The sequence below is a fragment of the Penicillium waksmanii genome (genome assembly GCF_028829765.1).
Source record: "Penicillium waksmanii strain IBT 27052 chromosome Unknown utg000010l:1.0-3698451.0:1.0-3701458.0, whole genome shotgun sequence".
NCBI classification, from domain to species: domain Eukaryota; kingdom Fungi; phylum Ascomycota; class Eurotiomycetes; order Eurotiales; family Aspergillaceae; genus Penicillium; species Penicillium waksmanii.
This window is the reverse complement of record NW_026643256.1, coordinates 1,260,955-1,284,096: the sequence shown is the minus strand read 5'-3', so window position 1 is coordinate 1,284,096 and position 23,142 is coordinate 1,260,955. Positions and strand designations below refer to the sequence as shown.

Here is a 23,142-nt window from a genome sequence, read left to right as displayed (position 1 = left end):
AAAGAGGTTCCAAGGTTATTGAGAGACAATCCGGATATCTTCCGGCTTCTCTTCCTGTAGTCGATCGATCTCAGACGAAATGCTCAGAACCCATTGATCTTTCTCGACACGACTACGTGCCTTGAAAACGATCGTCCGACCGTGTTTTCCCAGGGTTGTCACATGTCTCAAAGAGCGCTTGGCTTTGCCCTGGGCGCCTGTTTCCTGGGCTCGAAATAGGCTTTTCTTGGTGGGTTGCCAGAGAACAAAAGTGATTGCGGTGTCCTCATCTCGGCTGGTAAAGACGTCCGATGAAAGATATGCACGTGGCAGCGCGTGCAGGCCTGGGTTATTACTATCGAAAGTTTGGTTGGCATACAGCAGATCATTCTCCGTGACAAGTCCAGAATAGATGTAGCAGTCATTCAGATCGATCGTTGTTTCGTGCTCTTGGTGGATATGCGGAACCACGACACCATTCCCTTTACGCAGCGTACTGCGGAAGACGAGCAGCTTGCCCGCAGTGAGGAGAACATGGCACTTCGTAAAAGTTGTATGACGGCGAGGCTTGCGATAAAGTTGTCCGGACATCTAATTTAAAAATTAGTTGTCATTCAAGAGCAATGAGTTCATGGAGACACAAACCTTGATTGTTCGACAACCAGATAAAGCACACATGTTGTGCAAATGTGGCGATGCCTCGGCCTTTTTTACCTCCCATTTCTTTGCAAATTGACCTATAACTGATTCCATTTCTTCGTCGATCTCCAAAAGCTTGAGATTCCGGTGCCGCACAGCCTGAAGCTCGGCTGCGTCGTCGGCGTGGCGCATCCTCCAGTATTTGACCAAATTGTCAAGTCGCTTAATCCATTCGTCGCGAGTAAAAGCATCGTAGGCCTGCAAGCGGATAACCAGGCCATTTTCTAGAGTCATTTCAAATGTTTTGTCATCGTCAAACTCCCTGGTCGCACCATCTTCTTGTCGAGAATCAGTGGGTTCAGGTTGGAAATCCACGGCCGGCCCTTCTCCAATATTTGGATCAGCAGGACTGCTGCCACGCTGGACAATGCGCACACCTGTCACTTGACATAAATCAATATATCCATCAGCCTGACTCATATTGTGGATATTTCTCTGTTGCTGGGCGTAGGCTTCCTCGTCATGTCGTTGAACATACTCGTTATTTCCGCTGGTGAGCCAAGAGATTTCGTCATCATCGATAGGGTATGGGTCGATATCCCAAGACATCGGCATCTCGTTCAAGATTTGGCGAGAAGTTGGAATACCTGACTCCTCGTCCATACAAATTGGAGCGAACTTTGGTGGCGTTGGAGGAAATGCCTTTGCTGGCCTGCAGAATAACAAGTAATGATCCTGAGTGAAAAAATACAATCTCTTGAAGAACATCTTGTTCATCCTTTGGTGCATTCCCTTCTGCGATGTAAGTCGAATCAAGAACCCCTCAATTGGCGGTGGCTCTTGCTCCTTCTCCCCCGACTGCTTAATTGCCGTCGAATAATGGTATCGTGGGCGTAGCTCAAGGTCATGGGAAGACTGCATTGCAATTGATCCATACATGTTTTCTTCATTAACACCGAAGATCCATTCCAAACGATCATATCGCTTCCAAGCAAGTCCCATTTTCTCTGTCTTTGACCAAGCATGCAGCACCTCGGCCCATTCCGGACGACCCTCGAGCATTTCCATGCAACCTCGAATAATGGATGTTGCGGCAAACCGCTCATCACCCGCAGATCGGCTGAGGATAGTGGTATGTCTGCTATCATCATTTTTCGCCCCTATTCGAGCCTCCAATTGTTCGAAAGGGTTTTTGAAGACCAGGGATACCCCTAGATCGGGGACATTGATGGGAAGTTTTGTTGGATGTCGCCAGCCAAGAACCTGCCGAATGAAGGTATACCACTCTGCAGCATGTGCTGTCGATTTGGGGCGTATAATGTATATCTTAGTTCCACGCTTCCGGGGATACCAGACCACGATAGTCTTGTCCAAGGTAGAGTAAAGGTTGACGCTGGTGTTTTTATGGTTCAACCGCACCTCATAGTAAGGGGCCGTCTTGCTGTTCGGCTTTGACATATCAGGGATGACGCGGGTTCGATACATCTGCAGTGAAAATGGCGCATGTTCAGCGGAGCCCTTTCTGCAGACTACCAAGAACTCGCGCCATTTATCCAAGGTCCGTGTTTCCATTCGAAGGCTGTCGTTCTCCGTGTAATCGCTTGGTAGTTTTTCTTTTGGCGTTTCTTCTACGAGAACTAGCATTCTCTCGGCTTTGATGATTTCGCCATCTTGTACTCTGCGACGACGGGGCCGATTCGCAACAATTGTCCCTCCTGTCTTAGAAATTCGAGATCGTAATCTTTCTTGCTTGTCTATAACATTGTCGTTGATGTTATATTTGGCCATTTTTCGGGTAAATCGTCGCGGCATATATCCATTTTGAGGGACGTCTTCGTGTAGTGCGTCGTCTTCATTCTGGGGCTCTTGACGCTCCAGTGTGAAACGGGACAGTCCAGAACGGTCACTTTTGAGTCTTTTCTGGGGCTTGGGCCTAGCTTTTAGCAGGTGTGTTGTTGAGTCTGCCTCACTGGCTACCGCAGAAGCGGTCGATACAATTGGACTCTGCTGACTCGGACCGGCAACGCTCAAGTTTTGTGCATCCGATGATACCGGTCGCTGGCTAGGTTGCAAGCCAGCTGCATGGATAGTCGACGTAGACGCATTTGAGTTTGCGAAGCTAGAGGCGTCTTCCCTGGCCGTAACGAAAGACGTTGAAGCGTCTCCACTGTCATAAACCCCATGTGATGTACTAGCAGTCGACCTGGCGTTTGGCCGTGGTGTCTCATCCGAGTCTTCTTCATCTTGCTCCTGGTCTTCACCTTGCTCTTGGTCTTCATCTTGCTCCTGATCTTCGGATGTAATGTCATTGTCATTGTCTGTGTTGGTTATTTCTCCCGACTCTGGCTCGGGATGAGTCAAGGTGCGAAGTTCTCCTGACGGTTCCTCATCCGGCTCCTGCAGTTGGTCCTCGCTTTCGTCCTCGTCCGTGGGGTCAATATTGGTGTGAGTGAAAGTAAGAGCAACCTCCTCCTCCCCCACCTCGGCAGGAGCCGACGAGGGCTCCGCTTGACCCGGCGGATGATCACTTCCCAAGTTTCTTTGGGTATAATGAGATGCAATTGGGTCGACCGAAAAGGACAGGGCCTGTGAGGTATAGTTCTTGAAACGGAGCCTCGATTTGTACCAAGATTTGCGGTGACCATGGATCCAACCCTCTGGAATCGGACCGATGAAGAAACGGCGGCTTGTCATATGCAAGTGATGAGCGGAGGCATGGCGCTGTTGATAACGAGGGAATTATTAGTTCTAAGTGGATACCGGTTGCGTGGTTTGCCAGGTTTAACCCACCAGTTTCTGATCCGTGTAGGACCCTATTGGCAGGCCCTGGTAGCCCTCATGGGGAGGACTGTGGGGAGCTTCTGCTTCTGCCCGTGCCGAGCCGCTGGCTTGGTCGGAACTGCTCATAGCGCAGGAGGATTGCCCACCCGGAGAATGAGCATTGAACAAGGGGGTGGGACATCAAGAAAGAGAAAGAAGATGCGGGGGGAAGATCATTCAGGCACCACTTTGGGGGAGAAAAAAAGCATAAGGCGATCGATCGAAGATCGTGATGCAACAGGCCAAAGATGATGTCATGTTGGGGAGAGCCAAACAGTGCAAACAGTACAACCCTCCTGAAAACAGACGATAAGGTCACGTGGGATATGGCATGATCGACACCGTGTTTGCTCTGTTTGCACCATTTGCCCTCAGGGTTGCCCCTCAGTGGCTTGCGTGGCAGCGGTGAGTGACAGCGGTACAGCTGTTGTTTCCATTTAGATTCAGGACCTCAGGCACTCCGACTCCAGTACTCTTCACCCCAGGTTATCTCCAATTCCAATTTCTATTCCTATACACACAATCACCATGTCTACCTCTTGGCTTGAATCTATCAAGGGCCAGTCCTTTGAGAATGTCACTGTCGATGCCAGCGGCAACATCAACACAGAGGAGTTCATCCGAGCTGCCAAATCCCTGGTCACCCTGTTTGGTAGGTACCCTCCTCTTCCTTGCATGCCTATCGTGAGACCTAATCCGTTTGATCCTGCAGAGCGCATTGGCGGCATTGCATTGAACAGTGTCAAGGATGACATGACCAACAACATCGCCGTATGTCCCCCTCCCCGCCCATGTCTCCGTCAATTGGATATTGTTGGGCCAAATGTTGACAATTGGAACAGAAAGTAGAGAAGCGCTTCAACGAGGCTCCTGCCGAGTCCCAGACCTGCAAGACCTTGTCAAGAACGACAAGTCCAAGAAGGCCGCCCAAGGTCTTTTCTGGCTCAAGCTGTAAGATCGTCGCTTTCATTGCACCTCTACCCTCTACCCCCAAACCAATCCAATTTCCCTCAGAATGGTTTGCTGATATAGTGCCTTAATAGTGCTCTTGACCTCACCGCCACCGCCATCCGCCGCAACCTCGATGACCCCACCGAGGAGCTCAACACATCCTTCACATCTGCCTACAATGACGTCCTTAAACCCCACCACAACTTCCTCGCCAAGAAGGCATTTGGCTTCGCCATGAACTCCGTACCATACCGCAAGGACTTCTATGCCAAGATCGGTGTCACTCCCTACGAGCTCAGTGCCGAGCAAGAGCAGTTCAGCGCGGAGCAGCTCAAGGGTGTCAAGGACCAGCTTAACAGTCCCTTGGCTCCCGAGATTGCAGCTCTGAAGAGTGTTGTGACCATTCTGAACAGCTTTGACGACCTCACCAAATGCAAATGATCTGTCTGTTAGCCATTGAAAGTATCAGCGATGCAAACTATACAATGTACATATCGATTCTTTCTCCGCGGGTGGTTCCCATCAACGAAACCTGAAAACCGAACTTTTCTTTTCGAGAAAGGAATACAGCCAGTTTCTTTTGTGTATTCGTAGGAGGAGAAGTGGTAGTCAACATGTACAGTTGGGCACTAAAAAAGCTAAGCATCACGGGATCAAGCTTAATTCCGCAAGCGTGCTACAGCTACGAGTACATGCGTTTCTCGGAGTCGGGCCGATATTTTCTTCGGATAGCAACTTGCGCGCCGCTGGATGTGGACCCAGGTACGGGGTGCTTTGTACTCCGTTCATACTCGTAGTCGGACAACCTCTTTCAGTGGGGACAGTATATAAGACCAAGATCATTATTGAGTGCCGTTTCACTAGCTTCAACGATCATCGTTGAATACGAGCAACTAGCAATTGAGTCGCATTGATGGACAGGAAATACCCGGAACAGGGTAAAGGAGAACCACATGGCTAACGTCGGTTCCATGGTCAGGTGCAATGGGCCTTTCATCTGGAACACCGGCAGAGACCGAAGGTAACTCCAAATATAGGTCGCAAAATCAGAATGGCGATCGAACTTTTAATTAAACAGAGATCCACCAGGGAATAGAGGATACGAGTAAAGGCCTCGAGCCTAGCTTTAATGTTCTCCCCGGATCGAGGGATAAAGAGACTTCCGCAGGTCAAGAGTTTTAGCAGGAAGTTTCATTTGCCATGTGGTCGATTTCAGATACAATGGTACCGATTTTCTGATGCTCTAGTTACTAGTAACTCGAGTTTCGTTCCATTGAAAGTAAATTGTAACAATGTCTTTGTTGCGCTTGCATAATGCTATCCGGCCTCGTAACGTGCCAGGCGGCATCTCTGCATAACCCTAATGATCCACCACCCACTTGGCTTAACGGTGGAGACGCCAGAATTGTCAGGTAATCTCCGACTGCAGATCATGCCAACTTCGTGCTGGCGGAGGCTACTATGAGTACATATGTACGAAATCCAGAGTGATCGGCTGAACAGGGTACCCATCACTTGCCGATTGTCATGAATCAGGTCTCAGAATGTGCCGGGTCAAATACTGCTGTTATCAAGAAGATCTCGATGCCAGTATCGAGATACATACCCAAGGTGGACGTGCTCGATCGATTGATTCCACCAGTTCTTCCTATCGAGCACTGTACCCTTCGCCTTCCTCACTTCACCATCGCCACATTTTATTAACATGTGTGTACTCATACCTCGGATCTCGCCAGCAATTGCCAGTATCCTTAGCTAACCGAGACTTTCTTCCCCCTCCTGTCAAATTATTGCCGGGACGCCTTTGCAACCGAAGGGGAGAAGAAGAAATCGTCAGCTGCTAGGGGGGGGCACGGGGATCACGGATCCACCAAGAATATCGTCTTAACGCGCTGTTCGCCCTAGGGTGGCAACGGTCTCCCCCCTTTCGACACGACTTCGAGCGGTCGAACAGACAAGCTAGGCTCTGCATGTGGAGGCCAAGACCCAGGCTCCACTCTCTAACCAAGATTCGCACACGCTCGTTGGTAGAACCCATGGAAGCCCTTTGGCAGGCGAACTTGTTTGAGGGATGTCGCCGATGTTCCCGACGATGAAACTCGCGGAGGTAGGCGGGGGGCCTGAGCGGGTGGTAGTGTACAAGGCCATATGGCCCTAGCAGGGAATAGTGGACTTTGTGGAAGAGCTAGAACCAAGGCACTGTTAGGTACCGGCAGGCACTGGCAGACACTGGTAGGCCACATGGCTACGCCACGAGAAATAGGAAACGTCTCTGAGCCAAACAATTGATGCGCAAATGAAATTCACTCAATGATCATTTGTCTTGTGCAAGAACAAGGTTTTTCGCTGCTAGGTTGCCTTCTCCGCGCAACCTTCTCTTCGGGTTGGGGTTTTTTGACTTTTGTACCTCCACAATGTGTCCATGGGACGCCCCTCAGTACACGCGACAACCGAAGGCCACAATGAGAAATCTAGAGTTGAAAGGGTTTCGATGACAGCTGCATTGCGACCTTCTAGCTTTTTTCTACTCCGTATTGGATGCCTTTTTCCCCAATTCACCAACCAAATTCTCATAGCTCAGGGTCATCTAAGTTCGACCCCACAACCCATCCCGTGGGTTCACCTTGAGATTGCCGATGCGGGTCGCAAGTGTTTTGGGTCTTGTTGATCAGTTTGACGATGGTAGCCGCGAGGCTCAGAAAATTGTTTCTTGCGTGTCTAGCCCCAGAGACTAAGGACGGACCCGCTTGGACGGCGGCCAAACCCCCTTCTCGCCACTAATGGCCGCTGGATGGCAATGTTTGGCTGGTGATTTGATTCTTCGCCGCTTCTCTTCTCCTTCTTTTCTCCTTATACACAATTCTTGATTGGCATTCTTGAGAGGGAGTTCTGAGGCCTCTGCAATTCTACTCTGGGTAGACGATGAATCTCGATTGATACAGTCTTTGATCCCGGCCACCACAATGCTACCCTTGGAAGGTCGCAGTTTATCGATCTTCATTGTCACGACTATTTTCTTGGGTTTCTCTTTCATTGCAGTTTGCCTGAGATGTTTTGTCCGGCTCAAGATCGTCAAGGCCTTTGGCTGGGATGATGCGCTGATGGTGTTTGCCATGGTAATTCCACCTCGCACCACATGCGTGAATCTGTTTCCTTGGACTGACACTTTGCGATGCGACAGCTTTTGAACGTGCTCTTTGCACTCTGTGGTATCACAGGCGCTTTTTACGGAATCGGTCAAAGATCCAGAACACTTGCCCCAGTCGCTGAGGGAGGACGAGGCACAATGGAGACCGCCATGTTTGTATGCTCAACCCGATCCAGTCTAAGCCCATACATATACGAATGAAGGCTAATTATACTAGTGGTGGTGGCTTGGTCAAACAAGCTATGTTTGGGTATGCGCTGTCTGCAAGTGTTCAATCGCCGTCGCCCTTCTCCGTCTTACTGTTTCCCGTCTGCATCGTTCGATCCTTTGGGGCGTCATTGCTGTGACCACGGTTATCGGCCTGATCTTCTGGTTCATGTTGACTTTGCAATGTCACCCCGTTTCCTTCTTCTGGCAACGAGCCCGTGGCCTTACCAACGGCACTTGCATGGATCTTGACAGCATTATCGCCATTGCCTACGTTTACAGTGTGACTGCCACATGTTGTGACTTTACCCTCGGCATATTGCCAGTCTTCCTGGTGTGGAACTTACAAATGAATGTACGCACGAAGGCTGCGCTCGCCAGTATCTTGGGCATGGGTTGCGTCGCAAGTGCCGCTGTCATCATTCGAATTCCCTACCTGCACGACTACAAGGACCCGGACTTCTTATGTATGAATTTTCTTCAAATCTCCAGGCCATCCTCATTCGGGGTCCTACAATTCGCGAGTCGAATTTCGAGAAAGCACTATACTAACAACATCTTCCACTCCAGACGCAACCTCCAACATCTCGATCTGGTCCAATGTCGAAGCCAGCCTGGGCATCGCAGCAGGCAGCCTCGTCACCCTTCGCCCCCTATTCCGCTGGTTTCGCGACCCCAGCTCTGCAGGGTCTCGGAGCAAGCGTACCGGTAACAGTGTCCCACTCTCGAGCGTGAACGCTGTGCGGTCGGATCCCTCCGGGCCCCATTATTGGCGCCCGGACCTAGATCCAGAGGATTCACATGCTGTGATCACCACGATCCACACCTCAAATCAGGGGAGCAGCCGAACCAGTAGCCAGGAAGATCTCAATCCTAAACCAAATAATGGGACGTTTTTTAGCGGCGTGAATGTGCAAAAGACGTTCTTTGTTTCGGAGGATGATACTTCATAGGGAGCTGAGAGGTGTGGTATATTACTACCTAGTATAGTATAATAATCTTTCTCTGGAAAAAATAAATTTCATGAATAATTGAGTTATTGATTACGAGTCCTCGGAATATATTTAAGCTCCGATTTTCAGAAATTCCAATTTGGCCCGCGGATGTACTTGAAATGTCAGTGTCAGTGTCACGGTCATAAATAGGGTTCGATAGTGGGTGTTTTCACAGTCAAACTTGAATTATAATGCTAGACCATGCATACATGCATTCGTTTTTCCAAGGTTGTAGTGAAATGGGCAACCTCACACCGAACACGAGTATTGACATCAGTACCAAGTATTCGTTCTAGTACTAGGCACCCCTTATACCAGTACTGATAGACATTACAAATGCCGGCAATTATTAAGTTCGATGCGCATGGAATTATTGTATGTGTAACTTTGGGATCCCTGTCTCGATCTATGTATTAGATCCCGGTGATTCCACAGCCAAGCCATTGGCGAATCCTTCATGGCGCCCTACCCGCAAATCCGGAACTAGTTAAATCAGAGAGCAAAGCAATCTGGTAATCACGTGGATAGTATACTGAGATATTCGTAGATCTTGATAATGATCAAATTCCCGGGCATGGTGCACTCAGCTTGCGGTGTCAGTATAGCCGCGCCGGTGGTGTTGGGTGGCTCCGTGGGGCCTAGGTGGATTGAACACAGTCTTGATTCATATAGGCAAAGACTGCTCCCCCAAACAACAGCCCAGCCGGGCTAGCTCAATCGGTAGAGCGTGAGACTCTTAATCTCAAGGTTGGGGGTTCGACCCCCCCCGTTCGGCTATTCCTACAAACCTTACCTGAGATATCTTTTTGCTTCCCTGTCGGAATCAACGGGAAGGAGTTTGCTGAATTTATTTCATATTTTTATCAATTTTTACAGGGTGGTAGGAGAGTGTATGAATACAGTCAAGTCAGTCTTGCAGTAATGTCTCACCTTACGTGAGGATTAGCCGAGATTATACTTATCGATTTGGATGAGAGCAACATGCATTGCAAAAACACATAACAGAATATGGTACTCTTAACTTGAAATCATGCAGTCAATCAAACCAGTCAATGGGACATACTCACACAATCATCATATATATTTCTTGTAGTGGTTCATAGTTCATGCTTCCTGCCAAGACACTAGTGCCTCAGGCCACAAGGATGCAAGGCTCCACCGCATCATCACCGCGGCTCCAAGTCAACAACTCCAACTCTATCTCCAACTGCAACTGTCCCTCCGGGCAACCTTCTTTCAACCTCAGGGCTGAAACATTTACCTTTGCGCCTTCTTCTCATGTCCCCGTAATCATGTCCCGGAGGACGCTGGGTGGAGGCCGTGTCTTGGGCACTCCGAGTGCGCTCTCAGCCCCGTCCCCGTCCCCGCAGCCGAAGAGGGTACTATCGCCAGCTGCTAGCAGCGTCTCTCTAAGCTCGCAGACCTCTGTATCGCAGTACTCCTCGACCACTCAAGACCTCACCTCACGAATATCCTTAGAGAATGGCAACACTTCGATATCCGCGCCGCCCGCCGCTCCCGGGGCGCAGCTATCATGCCCGATCTGCAGCGAAGAGATGGTAAGTTTACCTCCCAGCGTATTGGCGCATAAGGCTTTAACCATTGAAATCTTGTATACTGACTGCTACTAGGTGACTCTTCTTCAACTTAATAGGTACAATAGCAACACCCACTTCCCCCTTATAATTCCTTCAACCCCTCCACTAACATGTCCGCAGACATCTCGACGACCTTCACCAAAACTTGGAAGATGGCACACAGGATGAGGTTAAGGATTGGTTCAAGATCCAGATGGAAAAAGCAAAGAGATTTCAGCCACTGGCCGTGTTAAACCAAAAGCTCAAGGGTCTGGATGTATTCGAGTCGAATGAGAATCAAGCATCCTCGGTCTCGAGCCGTCCACTGGCCTCTCACTCCCATATACCAACCCCCGAACCCCCGAAATTACTCGACCCCGAAGACCTCATTACAAAGGAACACTGGCAAGCCGCTTGTATGTACGACGTGTGCTTGGAACCCTCATGCGGACAACGATTAAATGCCACCAATGGATGCGTTAATTGCCGGAAATGTGGGAAGCTCTTTTGCGAAGAACATACAATGTATCAGATGAAGCTTTCGCGGGCGGCACAGCACGAACCTATCAGAGGTATTTGGGCTCGTGTCTGCGAGACTTGCTATAAGTCGAGGGAGGGCTACAATGATCACAATGGTTTGTTTTGCAAAAATCCCATGTCTGGCTACGAAGCTCATATAAGTCTTAGGGGCGTCAAGAGATAGAATGGCTTCATTTAAATCCATCCGGCAGCAAATGGTCGATAAGGATCTCCTCGAAGTTTCGCGCCTCGAAAAGCGATTAACGCGACTCACACAATTATTGGCCAGTCTACCACCCGATCAAATTCAACCCAGCGCAACGAAACTCTTTTCCATTGGATGGCAAAGTGACCAGCGAAAGACTCTGGAGCAGACGGTTGTAAGCTGGCAGGATGATGCTAGTGTGTCGCGGTGTCCCTTCTGCCAGCAGGATTTTTCAGGGTATTCCTTTCGAAGGCACCATTGCAGAACTTGTGGACGAGTTGTTTGCGGCGACGTTGGAACTGGTTGCTCTAGTGAAGTTGGGCTGAGCATTGCACCTGGTAAGCTGCTAATAGTTCTCGTCTGCTTCCGACTGTTTCTAACATTTTCAATAGTTTCGAAATCGTCAGAGAAAGTAGCCGCTAACAATTTGCTCAACATCGACGTGAGACTTTGCAAGGATTGCAAGTCTACATTGTTTGATCGGCGCGACTTTGAGGCTGATATCACGCACAAGCCTCCAGAGGTCAGGTCTTACGACAATCTGATCCAGTTCGAGAGAGGAATTCGCTTGCACATGCCTAAATTCCAAAAGCTCCTCTCCGCACTGCAGTATGTCTACAACATAATCTTGGCTGAAACTCCGCTAACGATGTCCCAGAGATCCAAGACGCCCGCCTTCGTCGGCTCAAATAGCAGATGCATCCAAAGTACGCAAGCGACTTATGGACTCTTTCGCAAAATATGATGTTGCGGCTCGACGAATCCGCGACCTACCCACCAACTCCCCCACCCAAAAGCGCTTGCAAAAGGCCATCTACCAACAAGCCAGCAGTTTCCTCCACCTCCATATGTTACCTCTGAAAGCCCTACCCAAGGTCCTAAAACATGCACCGTCGAGCGGGGGACGCATGTCTAGCCCCGCCACATCGTCACCAAACACGCCAGTAAATGGCTCGCCGGCGCCTGGTGCTAAGCCCCAGGATTCCGCACTTGCATCCATTAAATATAACAATCGTGTCGCCGCCAGCGGAAGCACCAGCAGCCTCGCAAGCGATACAAGCAGCGCCGTATCGGCGCTCGAAGCAGAAGAAAAATCGCTACGCGATAGACTCATTGTCCTAGAAGAACAGAAATTCTTCGTATCCGAGATGATCGCCGACGCCAACCGTCGCCGGAAATTCGACGAGGTGAGCAGTCTTGCCGTCAACGTCGAGGACCTGAGTCGTGAAATCGACCGAGTGAACGGGATGCTAGCTGGGTTGGACTTCGAAGGCGTCTACACGGGAAACCTCCAAGCGAGCGCTTGAATTTCATTTTCAAGCAGTATTTACTTGTCCTTCATTTACCTTTTTTTTTTTTTTTGCTTTTGCACAGATGCATGGCCTGGAGTCTTGTCATTTAGCCGTTCGTTCTCTCTCTCTCCCTTTTGTTCCTGCCCTGTCGCTGGTTCTTGATGGGCATTGTCAAACCCCTTTCGATGATCTTTGCATAGCATCGGGCGTTTTAACGGTCGTTGGAATATATAATGAAATTGCATTCGCTATACTCAGTATCCTCCTAAATGATTGTATAGAAGCTAGCCAGTGCCAGTGTGGGAACATTAAAGCCAAATTACTAGTAGTAGATAATAAACGACGAAATAGTTGAAGATAGGGAGACTTGAAGCCCTAGGTACCAGGAGTAGCATTCCAAGGCTCAAAGAAACAATGGAACAAACTACTACTGGGGTGTGATTTAAGTTGACAAGTGAAAATCATGAATTTTATTACCATAGCAAATTACTATTTTAATGTTCTATAGTGAACAGCAAAAATGAATACGTTATCAGTAAAAAGATCATAATATTTTCTTGCACGCTAAGAAACAAGAGTTGAACGCATCAAAATCAAATTTTTTTAGATGATTTGACAGACTTTTTCAACTTTTTTTCCTTCTGCTGAGTCGAATACTGGTCCAACCCGGAGATTTCAAGTTTTCTTTCAATCTTTTCGTACAAAAAAAAAGAGAGGGTTCGTAACGTCATTTCTCTAAACATACAAATGCCTTGACAAAATCATCACAAGGCAAAGAATTCTTTAAATTTCCCGGCACCCGCCAGGCCTTGGGATCTACCGCTCATAGTCGCGGTGATAGCTGGTGCCGGTATTAGGGTTATCGTACTCTCGATGAACATGAGTAGTTCCATCGTCGCGGCGATCGACATCTCGGTGTCGGTAGACGCCACTCGGATCGAGGCGCTCACGGTGATGTCGTCGGGAACTATCGGTGCGATAGTCGAGATGTTGATCATAGGCACCGCTGCTGGGGTCATAGGCCGTTATACCACGACCAGTGTCGTAAGTTGTACCGTATGTATTGCCTACAGCATCGGTGCCATATCCCGTAGTTCCAAAGCCGGTAGTATCATAGTTTCCGTAGCCGGTGGCATCGAAGGTTGTTCCGTTGGTCTCGTATGATGTTCCAATTGTATCGTATGTAGCTCCGGTTGTGTCATAATCGTAATATTCGGCGTAGGTGGAATTGCCGTGGCGATCAGTCATTTTAGATGTTATTGCGTGATCAAGCTTATTTGGTCAAAGAAGGTCTGTCACGAAAGAATTTGTTGGTCTTGGATCAGAACAGATGGGCGTGGTCGATGCTGGATTCTTATAATGCAGTGTGGCGTTGGATATCACTGCATGACTTTGAATTGACATCATCTTGGCGGGGAGAGGAATTCGTTGGAAATGAGGCGATATGCGTGGCTTGAATAGATGAGATAGAAAATGACCACAGTAGCTGTCAACTGGGCTCATTGGTCACATTTCTTGGGGATATGCGTTCGAGACCGTCGCCCCAGGAGGCGCATGCTCTTGAACCAACCATGGTTGCGGATAAACAAGCCAATGAACCATCTGCCACCAACACAATACAACTTCTCATAATTTGCTCTTGAGTGCTTATTCGATTGAGAAATTGATTAAAGTCCCTCACTGTGAGCCTGTGATAGTAATGTACCATTTGGTTGGAGGAGGCGTGTGGCGAGGCAATGTTTAGAGCGGGTTTGGACTTTGCCACCACCGCCAGGCATACGCTATCAATCTATATTCATCAGACAAAGTGTTTGAATCAAAATTGAATTTCAAAGTAGTCGGGGAATCATACTTGAAATGTTGCCGATATGTAGGCAATGATCTAAAGTGAAAGGGTTGTAATCGGACTAGATTTTCTACAACATTTTGGAAGAACAGTGTAGAGTCATCTTGGGGTTAATGACTTGGCGGTTGTGCATGCCCTGGAGGGAAGAGAAATGGGTACGCTCATTGGCCCTAGAGGCCTTGTAAATACCATAATCGAGAGGGGGGTCGGCGGAAGCGTTGACGGGTCTAGGGAGATCTTGGCCGGAGGTCTCAATGAGAGTATCGTAGTAGTTAGCTAGGTTGATATCGGCCTTCTGCTCAGCAGAGTGGTTTAAGACATCAAAAGCTCGCGCTTGACACGGGCATTGCCGGTTGCTCAACCCATCATAACCGCCAAGGAACTCATAGACTTCAGGATAATCGATTGCAATGGTGGGAGAGGCAAGTTCATTGGGGTGAGTATTTGGATGTTTTTTTTTTAGACAAAACGATGTGGTGTACAGTGCTCGTGCTCCTCCCTGAAGAACAAAGCAACAGAAAAAACTGTCCTTGGGCATGAATCACCTATGAATGTACGCGGCTTACACTCTAGGCAGCGACTAGCTTCTAGAGTTGGTCTAGTTTGGGAGAAGGGAGAAGACAATTCAATCCCAGCTATTATTGCTGTAGCCATGTATCAAATGCGATACTTGAATTATAACTATGTTTTACAGCATTGATATTTTGTTGCTGCCGGTCAATATCTGCGGACCGGAGATAGTAAGTAGGGGTATCCATCCAATCTAGTTTAGCACTCTCTGCCCAGCGGCATCAATGAATCAGACAAGAATTCACTGGCATTCATCAAGTCCGTACTTCCGTAGACAACCCGACGGCGAACACCAGCCGCAGCGCTGCGATTAGCCGCCGCCGCACCGTCCGCCTGTGGCCCACTTGTTCGAGCCACCCAGTCCTGCAAGTTACCATATTCATCCATGCTTCCACCGCCAACCGTGAACACGATGGCTTCATTGAAGGCCTGGCGACGTTGGCCGAAGGTAGCACCAGTTCCAGGGCCTTGGATCCCACCGGGCATTTGCTGGCCTCGGGATGCAGAACCCGGAGGCATGGCGCCACGCGCGTTGGCACTCCGCGGGTCGAAGTAGAGGTAGTTCTCGGTCTTGGCGATTGCCGAACTAGAAGCAGCGGTGGGGTCCATAATGGACTCTGTGATTTTCGTCACGGTAAGGTCCTTGTTGGCGGGGAGGAAGTTCTTAACGCCAGAAAGAAGGGTGTCGAAGTTAGCGCCCAGGCCGCTGGATGTGATGCGGTCTGTGAGGCGATTGGAGAGGGATGAGAAGCCGCGGAAAAGGTCGTTGGACTGTTGTTCGGGTGCAGCGGTGGTCATCATAGTCATGCGTGTGAGCTCGCGAACCTGTCGAAGATATGCGATTGGCGTCACATCCGAGACACCGGCCTTAGTCAGAGCCTCCTCGAATTCGCTGATCTCAGCGCGACTCAACTCAGTCTCGCTGCTGATGAACCAAATAACGAAGAGACGCAACTTGTCCTCCGGGTTGTTTCCCTTGGTAGGATCATTAATCAGCTCAAGAAGCTGTGACTTGGTTTGTTTTGTGATATTTTCCTCCAGCTCGAAGAAGCCGTCCAGCTGTCGGTCTTTGATTCCCTTCAGTAGGGCGGTGGCAATGTTCATGTGCATATCGAGAGTGGCTTTACGCTCTCGCAATTCGGGAAGCAGCGTAATGGCAGCCTTGAGGTGATTTGCGGAAGAGCTGCTATCATTCTGAAGATCTTCAATCGAGGAAGCACCGGTCTTTCTCGTGATATCGGATGCATCTTCTCTGTACCGTGTTAGTTCGGCATCAATATTTTCGGCCACTTGGGGAAAAGGTGCGCCCGCATTTCGTAGCCAGAAGAAATCGTTGCTATTAATATCGTAGGATTTCTTCGAGACTTTGCCGGACTGTAGCTCATCATCGAGGGTGATTCGATTTAAGCGCATTTGGAGGACGTCCTGTACGAGGGATTGATATGTCCAAGAGTGCGATAGCATGGGAACCAAGTCGACATTTCGATCCATGACAATCAGAACTGGTCGGCTCGAGGGGACGCCCGGCAGAGCTCTCTGGTTGCCGGAGAAGAGATTGTCCTTGGAGTTGAGAATGTGATCTCGGAGTTTGCGATCAAGCTTAGTGGCGATCATCTCAGCTGCACCACCCTTCGGGGATCGAATAATTGGGATCGAACCTGGATTATTGATTAGTTCGAATTGTGGGAAAGGAGTAACATCAGAGAAGAGATAGCGTACCCATTGTGACGCTCACGCTGAACAGACCGCTCACTACCTTATCGATCACATCATCCAGTTCCGCATTACTTGATTTAGCGCTGTTGAGTTTATAGTAGACGTCATTACCAAGTCCGAGGCTGAAGAGATCTGGCTCTGCGACAATGAAATTGAGGTATTGGTCAAAGACCTGAGCGATGTTCTCTGATGCGCCGGAGGTGGCTATTTGGGAGGCGAAGTCCTCGAGAAGTGGACGGGGAACAGAGGAGAGGAAGTTGACATAGGCGGGAGAGTAGAGGCCACTCGAGAGATCACGAGTGATAGCTTGGGTGTTGGCTTCGTTGGGTTCGACCAGATAGACCACGGGGACGTCTGGGATTGGGTATCGTTGAGAGTTGATGTTTCTTGAGACGGTACATGGTTAGCACGGAAACTATCAAGGGAAACAAGCCACATAAGCAGATCATGAAGCTTACAGGTGTATAGTGATTCCCCAAGCTCGAAGGTCATTGACCCGCAACACGCTGCTGATAACGTCTCGGCCCATACCATCAAAGACCAGGACCTTCCAGATGGGATCACCATCTTCGTTCAGGATAGGTGTGGAAACAAGACCAGCCTGTCCTGATGGGTCATGAGAACCATCATCTGTGGGGCGCGGGTCATGGTTGAGGTTCAGGAGCTTTTGAATGGAAGCTATACAGATCGGTCAGCCATCCAGTTGCGGGCAGGGCCGGGGTATATGTTATGTTGTGTGATGTTATGGTCAAGGTATGTTAAGGAGAGGGAAGGGGAAGGGGGCAGTATCACCTACCGACCTGTCGGTCTCGGAGGGACATTGGATGCGCCATAGCAGGAAGCAGAATTGGCAGAGACAAGACAGCTCACGACATGGAATCAACGATAGGAGAAGATCGCGAGGGCGGGTGCGAGTCCGAGTCCGGCTCCGGCCACGGTGGGATGCCTTGTTGGTTGTGTGGGGGTGTAAACAAGGCAAACATAACGATCACATGGCAGTCGCAGAATGGTAATACACAGTGATACACATATATGGTAATTTAATGCTCCTTAGGTACTATGAATCCCCAATCAGCGGTAGGGGTCAGTGTAATTCTCCTGACCGCCGCCAAAACACGTTGCCAGCCTGCAGCTTTTCAAACTCCTTCCAACCTCAACTCTCCGCGTCACCTCCCATCTCCCCCCCCCCCCCCCATACCCCTTTCCCTCTCCCTTTCCCTTTGCCTTTGCCTTTTCCTTTTCCCTTCTCTCTTCGTAAAGTGAATGGCTATATTGCTAGAGTGGCTCTTGGTATAAGAGAGTACAGAACAGAGAGAAGGAAAGTGACAGCTCTACGGGGACAGAGACACTTTGAAGCAGAAGTCTGGGATCAGATACATTGGTACCGCAGGAAAAGAGAGAATCTTGCCGAGCACCGGTGAACACTGGTGAACACTGGTGTCTTAAAGGGATCCACGAAGATCTCCCCAGTGTATTCGAGTTCACTGCAGAAGGTGGTGACCCTAGGGTCGGAAGGTAACTGAAGGTAACTGGAGGCGCCAAGACCAAAAGATTATCGTCTGCCACCACACCACATATAAATCACCACATATCAGACCAGGTACGGGCCGAACTCTTGCCGCGCAACTCTCAACTCTGCCCCCTTTTTCCGTACTTCAATTTTTGTTTTGCTTGTCGTTATTTTCCCGAAGTGGCCATCATCTTACTCTTTCTCTTCTGTTGAACCCTTCAGCCAATCACAATCCCTGCCAGTTTTCACCGCCAGAACAAACCGGAAACCCGCTTTTGCGGCCCAAAAGGGCAAGCGGTAAAGCCACCTGATCTGCCCATTCGGCAGAGGCACGTGATATTCGGGGATCGACAGTAGCAAATAAACGGAAACGGGCGCGACGCAAATCACAAACTTGGCGTTGTGAACTCGCGGAGGTTGTCCAATAAGATGGAGCAGTCATCGGCCCAGCACTCGTTATCGGGGGGGGGGCCTCATGCTGCTCAGGATCAAGGCTTACCCCAGGGGTATTGGAATCAGTTAGAAACAATGTACCCTGACTCGCAGTTGCAAGCACAAGCACAAGCACAGCAACAAGATGTCCCCTCACAACAAGCCCCGACTGGCATCAACTGGGATCATCCGATCTTCTCTCAGACTCAGAATCAGGCACAGGCACAGCAACAGCAGCAGCAGCAACACCAGAATCCACATCAATCCCAGCAACGAAGTCCTCTCCCTCAAACCGACAGCAATCATGGCATCTATTCCTCTCTTCCTCAGTCATGGCAACCAAACCCCCTCCAACAACCTTCAGGGGGATATGCAATTTCGTCGCAATTCCAACCACAGCAACAGATTCCTCCGTACCAGCAAGGTCAATTGTCCTTTGACTCGCGATCTCTGACGCCTTCCGAGAGCTCGGCCTTCCCATCATACTCCTACCCTCAAAACTATTTTCACCAGCAACAACTCCCCGTTCAGAACGCGTTCCCCGAGCGCCCAGCGCAGAACCAGCGACAGGACGAATTCCAGAACATTGCGCCTCGTCCCTCAATCTCGCAATTCCCTCTCCCCACCTCCTACCATGCCGACCTCCCCACGATTGACCTAACCAACGACTTCCCACCTTCCGCCGAACCCAGTATCTCTCACCAAACCATCAACCCCCAATTTCTCAACCCCGACACCCAGAGTGCCAACCAGCATCAGCAGCACATATCCAACAACTTTCTTTATGGAGTCTCGACAGGAGTCCCGACGGAGTTTCCGCAAGATGGCAGGATGTTCGATTACTACCAGAATAATTTCTCAGTTCAACCTCAAGGCGTTCAACAAAATGCGGAAATGCCACAACTAGGTACATCCCTCTTCGTTTTCTATCTAGTCATTTCAATGCTAACATGTGAATTGAAATAGCACCTCGAGGGGCCCCGACACTCGCCATCTACCCGCCAACCCTGGAGAGCGTCCTCCAAAAGTCTTCGACAAAGAGCAAGCCAAAGTCCAAGAAATCCGCTGCGAAACCGAATAAGACACAATCCGGATCGGGAAGTGACTCGTCGGACTACGAGTCGGATTTGGAAATTGAACCTCCCGACGAGCCGTCCCCTCTCCCAGCGGTGCGGCCGAATGATACTGTGAACAGGGCAAAATACGATACAATCCAAGCCGTTTGGTCTCCGCGGAACAAACGGCCATCAGCGGATAAAGTGAAGAGTGCCCTGGTGGCTTTCCCCAAGATTATCAAGTCTCTTCGTGATGCCTGGAGAGATCAGGTTCAAGCAATGAAGTCGGCTGAAAATCAGGGAGACAATGATAAAGCTGCGCGTCTCAAGAAAGAGGTGGCGCTTCAGCGCCAACTAATGGATACTATTGTGAGGACTGCCTTGGATATGGGTCACCCCATGATCGTCGAGAAGTATGACCTCCCTCCCTCAATTCCCCTGACTCCCTTCGTTTCCCTTGTTTCTCTCGTTTTATGCGTTTCCACCTTGTTTCTGGCACGTGATCTCCATACACCTAGAAGTTCCAAGAACAATGAGCTTATCACCCACGTAATTTGTTTACCGTGGAGATGGACCAAGTCAAAGTCTCAAATAATATGGCTTCAATTAAAGAGCGTTCTCGTTCTGGGTACCATGACAATGCATCTCGTTCGAGCTGGAAATATGATGCCAATCAATATCCTCCAATGCCCTGAAAAGCCCAATAATGGGCACCTTGGATCAGTCATGGAGGGCTTTCCCTTTGAAAACCAAGCATAAGGCTCTCCAAGGATACTCAAAGTCTGTCCGCATTCTTAGATTTTGCTATCTGGAAGCCGATCACGTTGCACGCTCCTTTTGCTTCATTTCATACGTGTGCTTTTTTCTTCCTCGAACTCCCGGATTACTAATATTTGATTTCTGATATAGGCTTGGGGAACATCCTTTAGCGCTGGCCGTTATTCATTCCTTCCTCACGGATCGATTCCAAGCTGCCGATTTCGAGGGTTCTTTGACTATCAATATGCTCAAGGCAAGTTGATTCCTTGCTCAAACCGTGACGAATTCAAATTAACCGACTCCAGTTATTGGAACGCTTTGTTACTGTTGACGAAGAGATGTTGCAAAAAACCAATTTTAGCAAAACCCTTCCAAGATTCGTCAAAAAAGGCGGACCTTCCATCAAGGGTTTGGCCCAGAAGATCTTGGACAATGCTTCTGCATCTACCAAGCGGAAGCAGACGAATGCAAAGTCGAGTAAAGAAGACTCGACAAGCAAAGGGCTTCGCGGAGACTCGCCCTCTGAGATCGCGGGCTCTAAACGGGCTCGGGAAGTCGAAAATACCGCCCATCCTGCCACAAAGAAGATGGTAGTGACTTCGAATCCCAAAGATGCCAGCAAGTCTGCGCAGGGGCCCAATGGACATACCAAGGCTGGTCTTAATGGTAAAGTTGCAACATCGGCAGCTCCTCGTCCGCGGCCAGCTGTTGCTGCTCCCAAGCTCAGTAGTCTTTTTGGAACTTTGAGCTCTGCATCAAAGAGGCCTGGAACTACAAATGCTGAGCGAGCCGCAGCCGCAGCCGCAGCCGCAAAGTCTACGTACGTACTCTCCTGTTTGTTTCAAATACATGCCCCCCGCTATCTCATCAGCACGAGCACTCTCCATCTACCCAGCAATCGGTGTGTGCCAAAATTCTAATTATCTTTACAGACCAAGCGCGGAAAAGAAGGAGAAGCCAGCAGCTCCGCCCTCTAAGCCTGCATTCTCTTTGAATGATATCATGGCGGATCTCAGCAAGCCCAAGGAGGCACCCGTGGTCAAGCCAGTAGAAGAAAGACCCCCCAGAGACCGAGGAGGAGCGTGAGAAGCGGCTTAGGAAAGAATCTAGGCGGAAGCTGCGAGTCACTTGGAAGCCTGATGATTCTCTCACCGAGGTCCGATTGTTCACTCACGACCCCGACGAAGAGCTTGGCCCAGGCGACAACTCCTTGCGTGGTGTTGGAGACGTCAAGGGTGAGGGAAGCGTGCTCAAACTTCACAAAGACTTGGAGGAACTTGAGGAGGATGATTTAGGTGGCATTCGTGAAACGAGTCTTAACGATTACACAAGTCTTACTGGTGAGTCTGCTGCCTTGGTCTGTTTGGATCCCATGCTGACTCGAATAGCGATCGATATCGATTTAGGTGATCTCAAGACCGCCAACTTCATCAAGCGTGGCGGTGAAGCAATACCTGACAGTCCGGCGAAGGAGGCTCAGAACCAACGAGAAGCAACCACTCTCATGGCCTTCTACACCTCTCCCGCCGACATTCCCCCATCCCCCAAGGAGCCCCCTGCTTCCGAGACCAACTCCAATGATGAAGCCGCCCCCGAATTGGTTTTCTTTGGAGACGTGCCCGAGCATGTCAAGGTATGTTACAGTCTTGACTCATCCAAGGTATTAAATCAATGGCTAATGTCCATTCCAAATAGGCTCGAGGCGAGCGCTGGTTTGCACATATTAACCCCCCCGGCCGCTGCGCCTGCAGCCCAAGCACAGCCTGCCGCACCCGCAGCTGGCGGCTTCGACATTTCAAACCTTCTCAAACTCATCGGCAATGGGAACCAGCAACAATCCACCCCTCCTCCTCAGTCCCAACCCCCACCTCAGCAAGCTTCTGTGTCAGATCTCGAGCGCACTATCAACATGTTCCGACAGCAACAAAACCAGCCACCCGCAGCCCTGCCGCCTCAGATCCCTGTAAGCCAGCCACAAGCGACGCCCGACATCGACTTCCTGAAGATTTTCAATGTCATGCAGCAAATGCAGCAGGGATCGGGAGGATTCCCTCAAGCACAGCCTGGAATGGCACCAAATATGGGCGCCATGTTTGGCTCGCAATTCGGTGGCCAAAACCAGTCCGACTCACGAGGCCAGGGTTACGAAGACCCTGAACGCAAACGCATCCGCGAGGCTAGTCAGCACGAGGAGTTCAGCCGACAGAAGCGGACTAAGGCTAGTGGCCCTCAGCCGTACAAGGTCGGTCTAATTCCGTGCAAATTCTGGGCGGATGGCACGTGCAGAAAGGGCGATAATTGCACATTCCGTCATGACTCTAAAAACGCTTGAGGAGAGATCACACTTTCGACCAAGCTTTCAACCTGATCAGTGTCCTTCTTCCCAACATTCTGCTCTTCGCAACTCTTTCGTCGCGCAATGCGGCCATTACTTCCTCGACCTTTCTATTCTGTTTTATTTCATCTGCGATGACGTTATACAGCTAGAAAGAGAGAAACGCGAGGAAAATCTTTCGGTGAACATTTTATCGGCGTTTTTGCGTGTCAGCAACCATTTCACAGCTACGCGAGTGATCAAGTGTGGTATTCCAGCAAGCAGCATTCTTATTTTTCCCCCTTCGAGCTTCGAGCTTCGACTTCGAGGTCGTGTTCGATATCTCTACAAAGCATATTCTCTGCATTTGGATGTCCCCTTGGTAATACAGGGGGAAATACCGGTTCGGTGGTGTGGGCGCTCGTTCTGATATTTTTCGCCGCTGTGGGGTTTTTTTTTCTTTCTCTGTTTTGTTTCTGCGGTTTCTGCTGTTTGCCAGATTTCCAAGAGTTCCAGGCGCAATTTCAACTGGTTTGGTTGGGTATACACTGAGATCACATTGTTATGGCGCATGCTTTCTGGGAAAACTGGAAAAATGTACATTAGTT

At 49.6% G+C, this 23,142-nt stretch overlaps 7 protein-coding genes across 7 annotated transcripts; 4 read left to right on the top strand and 3 right to left on the bottom strand.

Annotated features, from left to right (window-relative positions):
* Window positions 1–15: 15 nt before the first annotated feature.
* Window positions 16–3,525, bottom strand: N7481_012451 (sporulation-specific 71 family protein; the record flags this gene model as incomplete). Its single annotated transcript, XM_057271670.1, has 3 exons — window positions 16–570; window positions 625–3,339; window positions 3,409–3,525. 3 exons carry the CDS (start codon window positions 3,523–3,525, stop codon window positions 16–18), a joined length of 3,387 nt encoding a protein of 1,128 aa, XP_057115858.1.
* A 441-nt stretch (window positions 3,526–3,966) lies between these two features.
* N7481_012450 (GLTP domain-containing protein) lies at window positions 3,967–4,830 on the top strand (the record flags this gene model as incomplete). The annotated part of the gene is made up of 4 exons (XM_057271669.1): window positions 3,967–4,090; window positions 4,151–4,209; window positions 4,343–4,389; window positions 4,482–4,830. 4 exons carry the CDS (start codon window positions 3,967–3,969, stop codon window positions 4,828–4,830), a joined length of 579 nt encoding a protein of 192 aa, XP_057115857.1.
* Window positions 4,831–7,352: 2,522 nt separating this feature from the next.
* Window positions 7,353–8,697, top strand: N7481_012449 (uncharacterized protein; the record flags this gene model as incomplete). Its single annotated transcript, XM_057271668.1, has 4 exons — window positions 7,353–7,505; window positions 7,571–7,693; window positions 7,755–8,211; window positions 8,315–8,697. The coding sequence occupies 4 exons, from the start codon at window positions 7,353–7,355 to the stop codon at window positions 8,695–8,697; spliced, it is 1,116 nt and encodes a 371-aa protein (XP_057115856.1).
* Window positions 8,698–9,884: 1,187 nt separating this feature from the next.
* N7481_012448 (uncharacterized protein) lies at window positions 9,885–12,347 on the top strand (the record flags this gene model as incomplete). Its single annotated transcript, XM_057271667.1, has 5 exons — window positions 9,885–10,298; window positions 10,371–10,393; window positions 10,458–10,951; window positions 11,004–11,649; window positions 11,699–12,347. The coding sequence occupies 5 exons, from the start codon at window positions 9,885–9,887 to the stop codon at window positions 12,345–12,347; spliced, it is 2,226 nt and encodes a 741-aa protein (XP_057115855.1).
* An 801-nt stretch (window positions 12,348–13,148) lies between these two features.
* On the bottom strand, window positions 13,149–13,580 carry N7481_012447 (uncharacterized protein; the record flags this gene model as incomplete). Its single annotated transcript, XM_057271666.1, has 1 exon — window positions 13,149–13,580. One exon carries the CDS (start codon window positions 13,578–13,580, stop codon window positions 13,149–13,151), a length of 432 nt encoding a protein of 143 aa, XP_057115854.1.
* Window positions 13,581–14,946: 1,366 nt separating this feature from the next.
* On the bottom strand, window positions 14,947–17,297 carry sly1 (syntaxin-binding protein; the record flags this gene model as incomplete). The annotated part of the gene is made up of 4 exons (XM_057271665.1): window positions 14,947–16,406; window positions 16,468–16,850; window positions 16,923–17,142; window positions 17,261–17,297. The coding sequence occupies 4 exons, from the start codon at window positions 17,295–17,297 to the stop codon at window positions 14,947–14,949; spliced, it is 2,100 nt and encodes a 699-aa protein (XP_057115853.1).
* Window positions 17,298–18,502: 1,205 nt separating this feature from the next.
* Window positions 18,503–22,552, top strand: N7481_012445 (uncharacterized protein; the record flags this gene model as incomplete). Its single annotated transcript, XM_057271664.1, has 6 exons — window positions 18,503–19,313; window positions 19,373–20,010; window positions 20,526–21,040; window positions 21,153–21,258; window positions 21,356–21,560; window positions 21,609–22,552. The coding sequence occupies 6 exons, from the start codon at window positions 18,503–18,505 to the stop codon at window positions 22,550–22,552; spliced, it is 3,219 nt and encodes a 1,072-aa protein (XP_057115852.1).
* Between the last annotated feature and the right edge of the window lie 590 nt (window positions 22,553–23,142).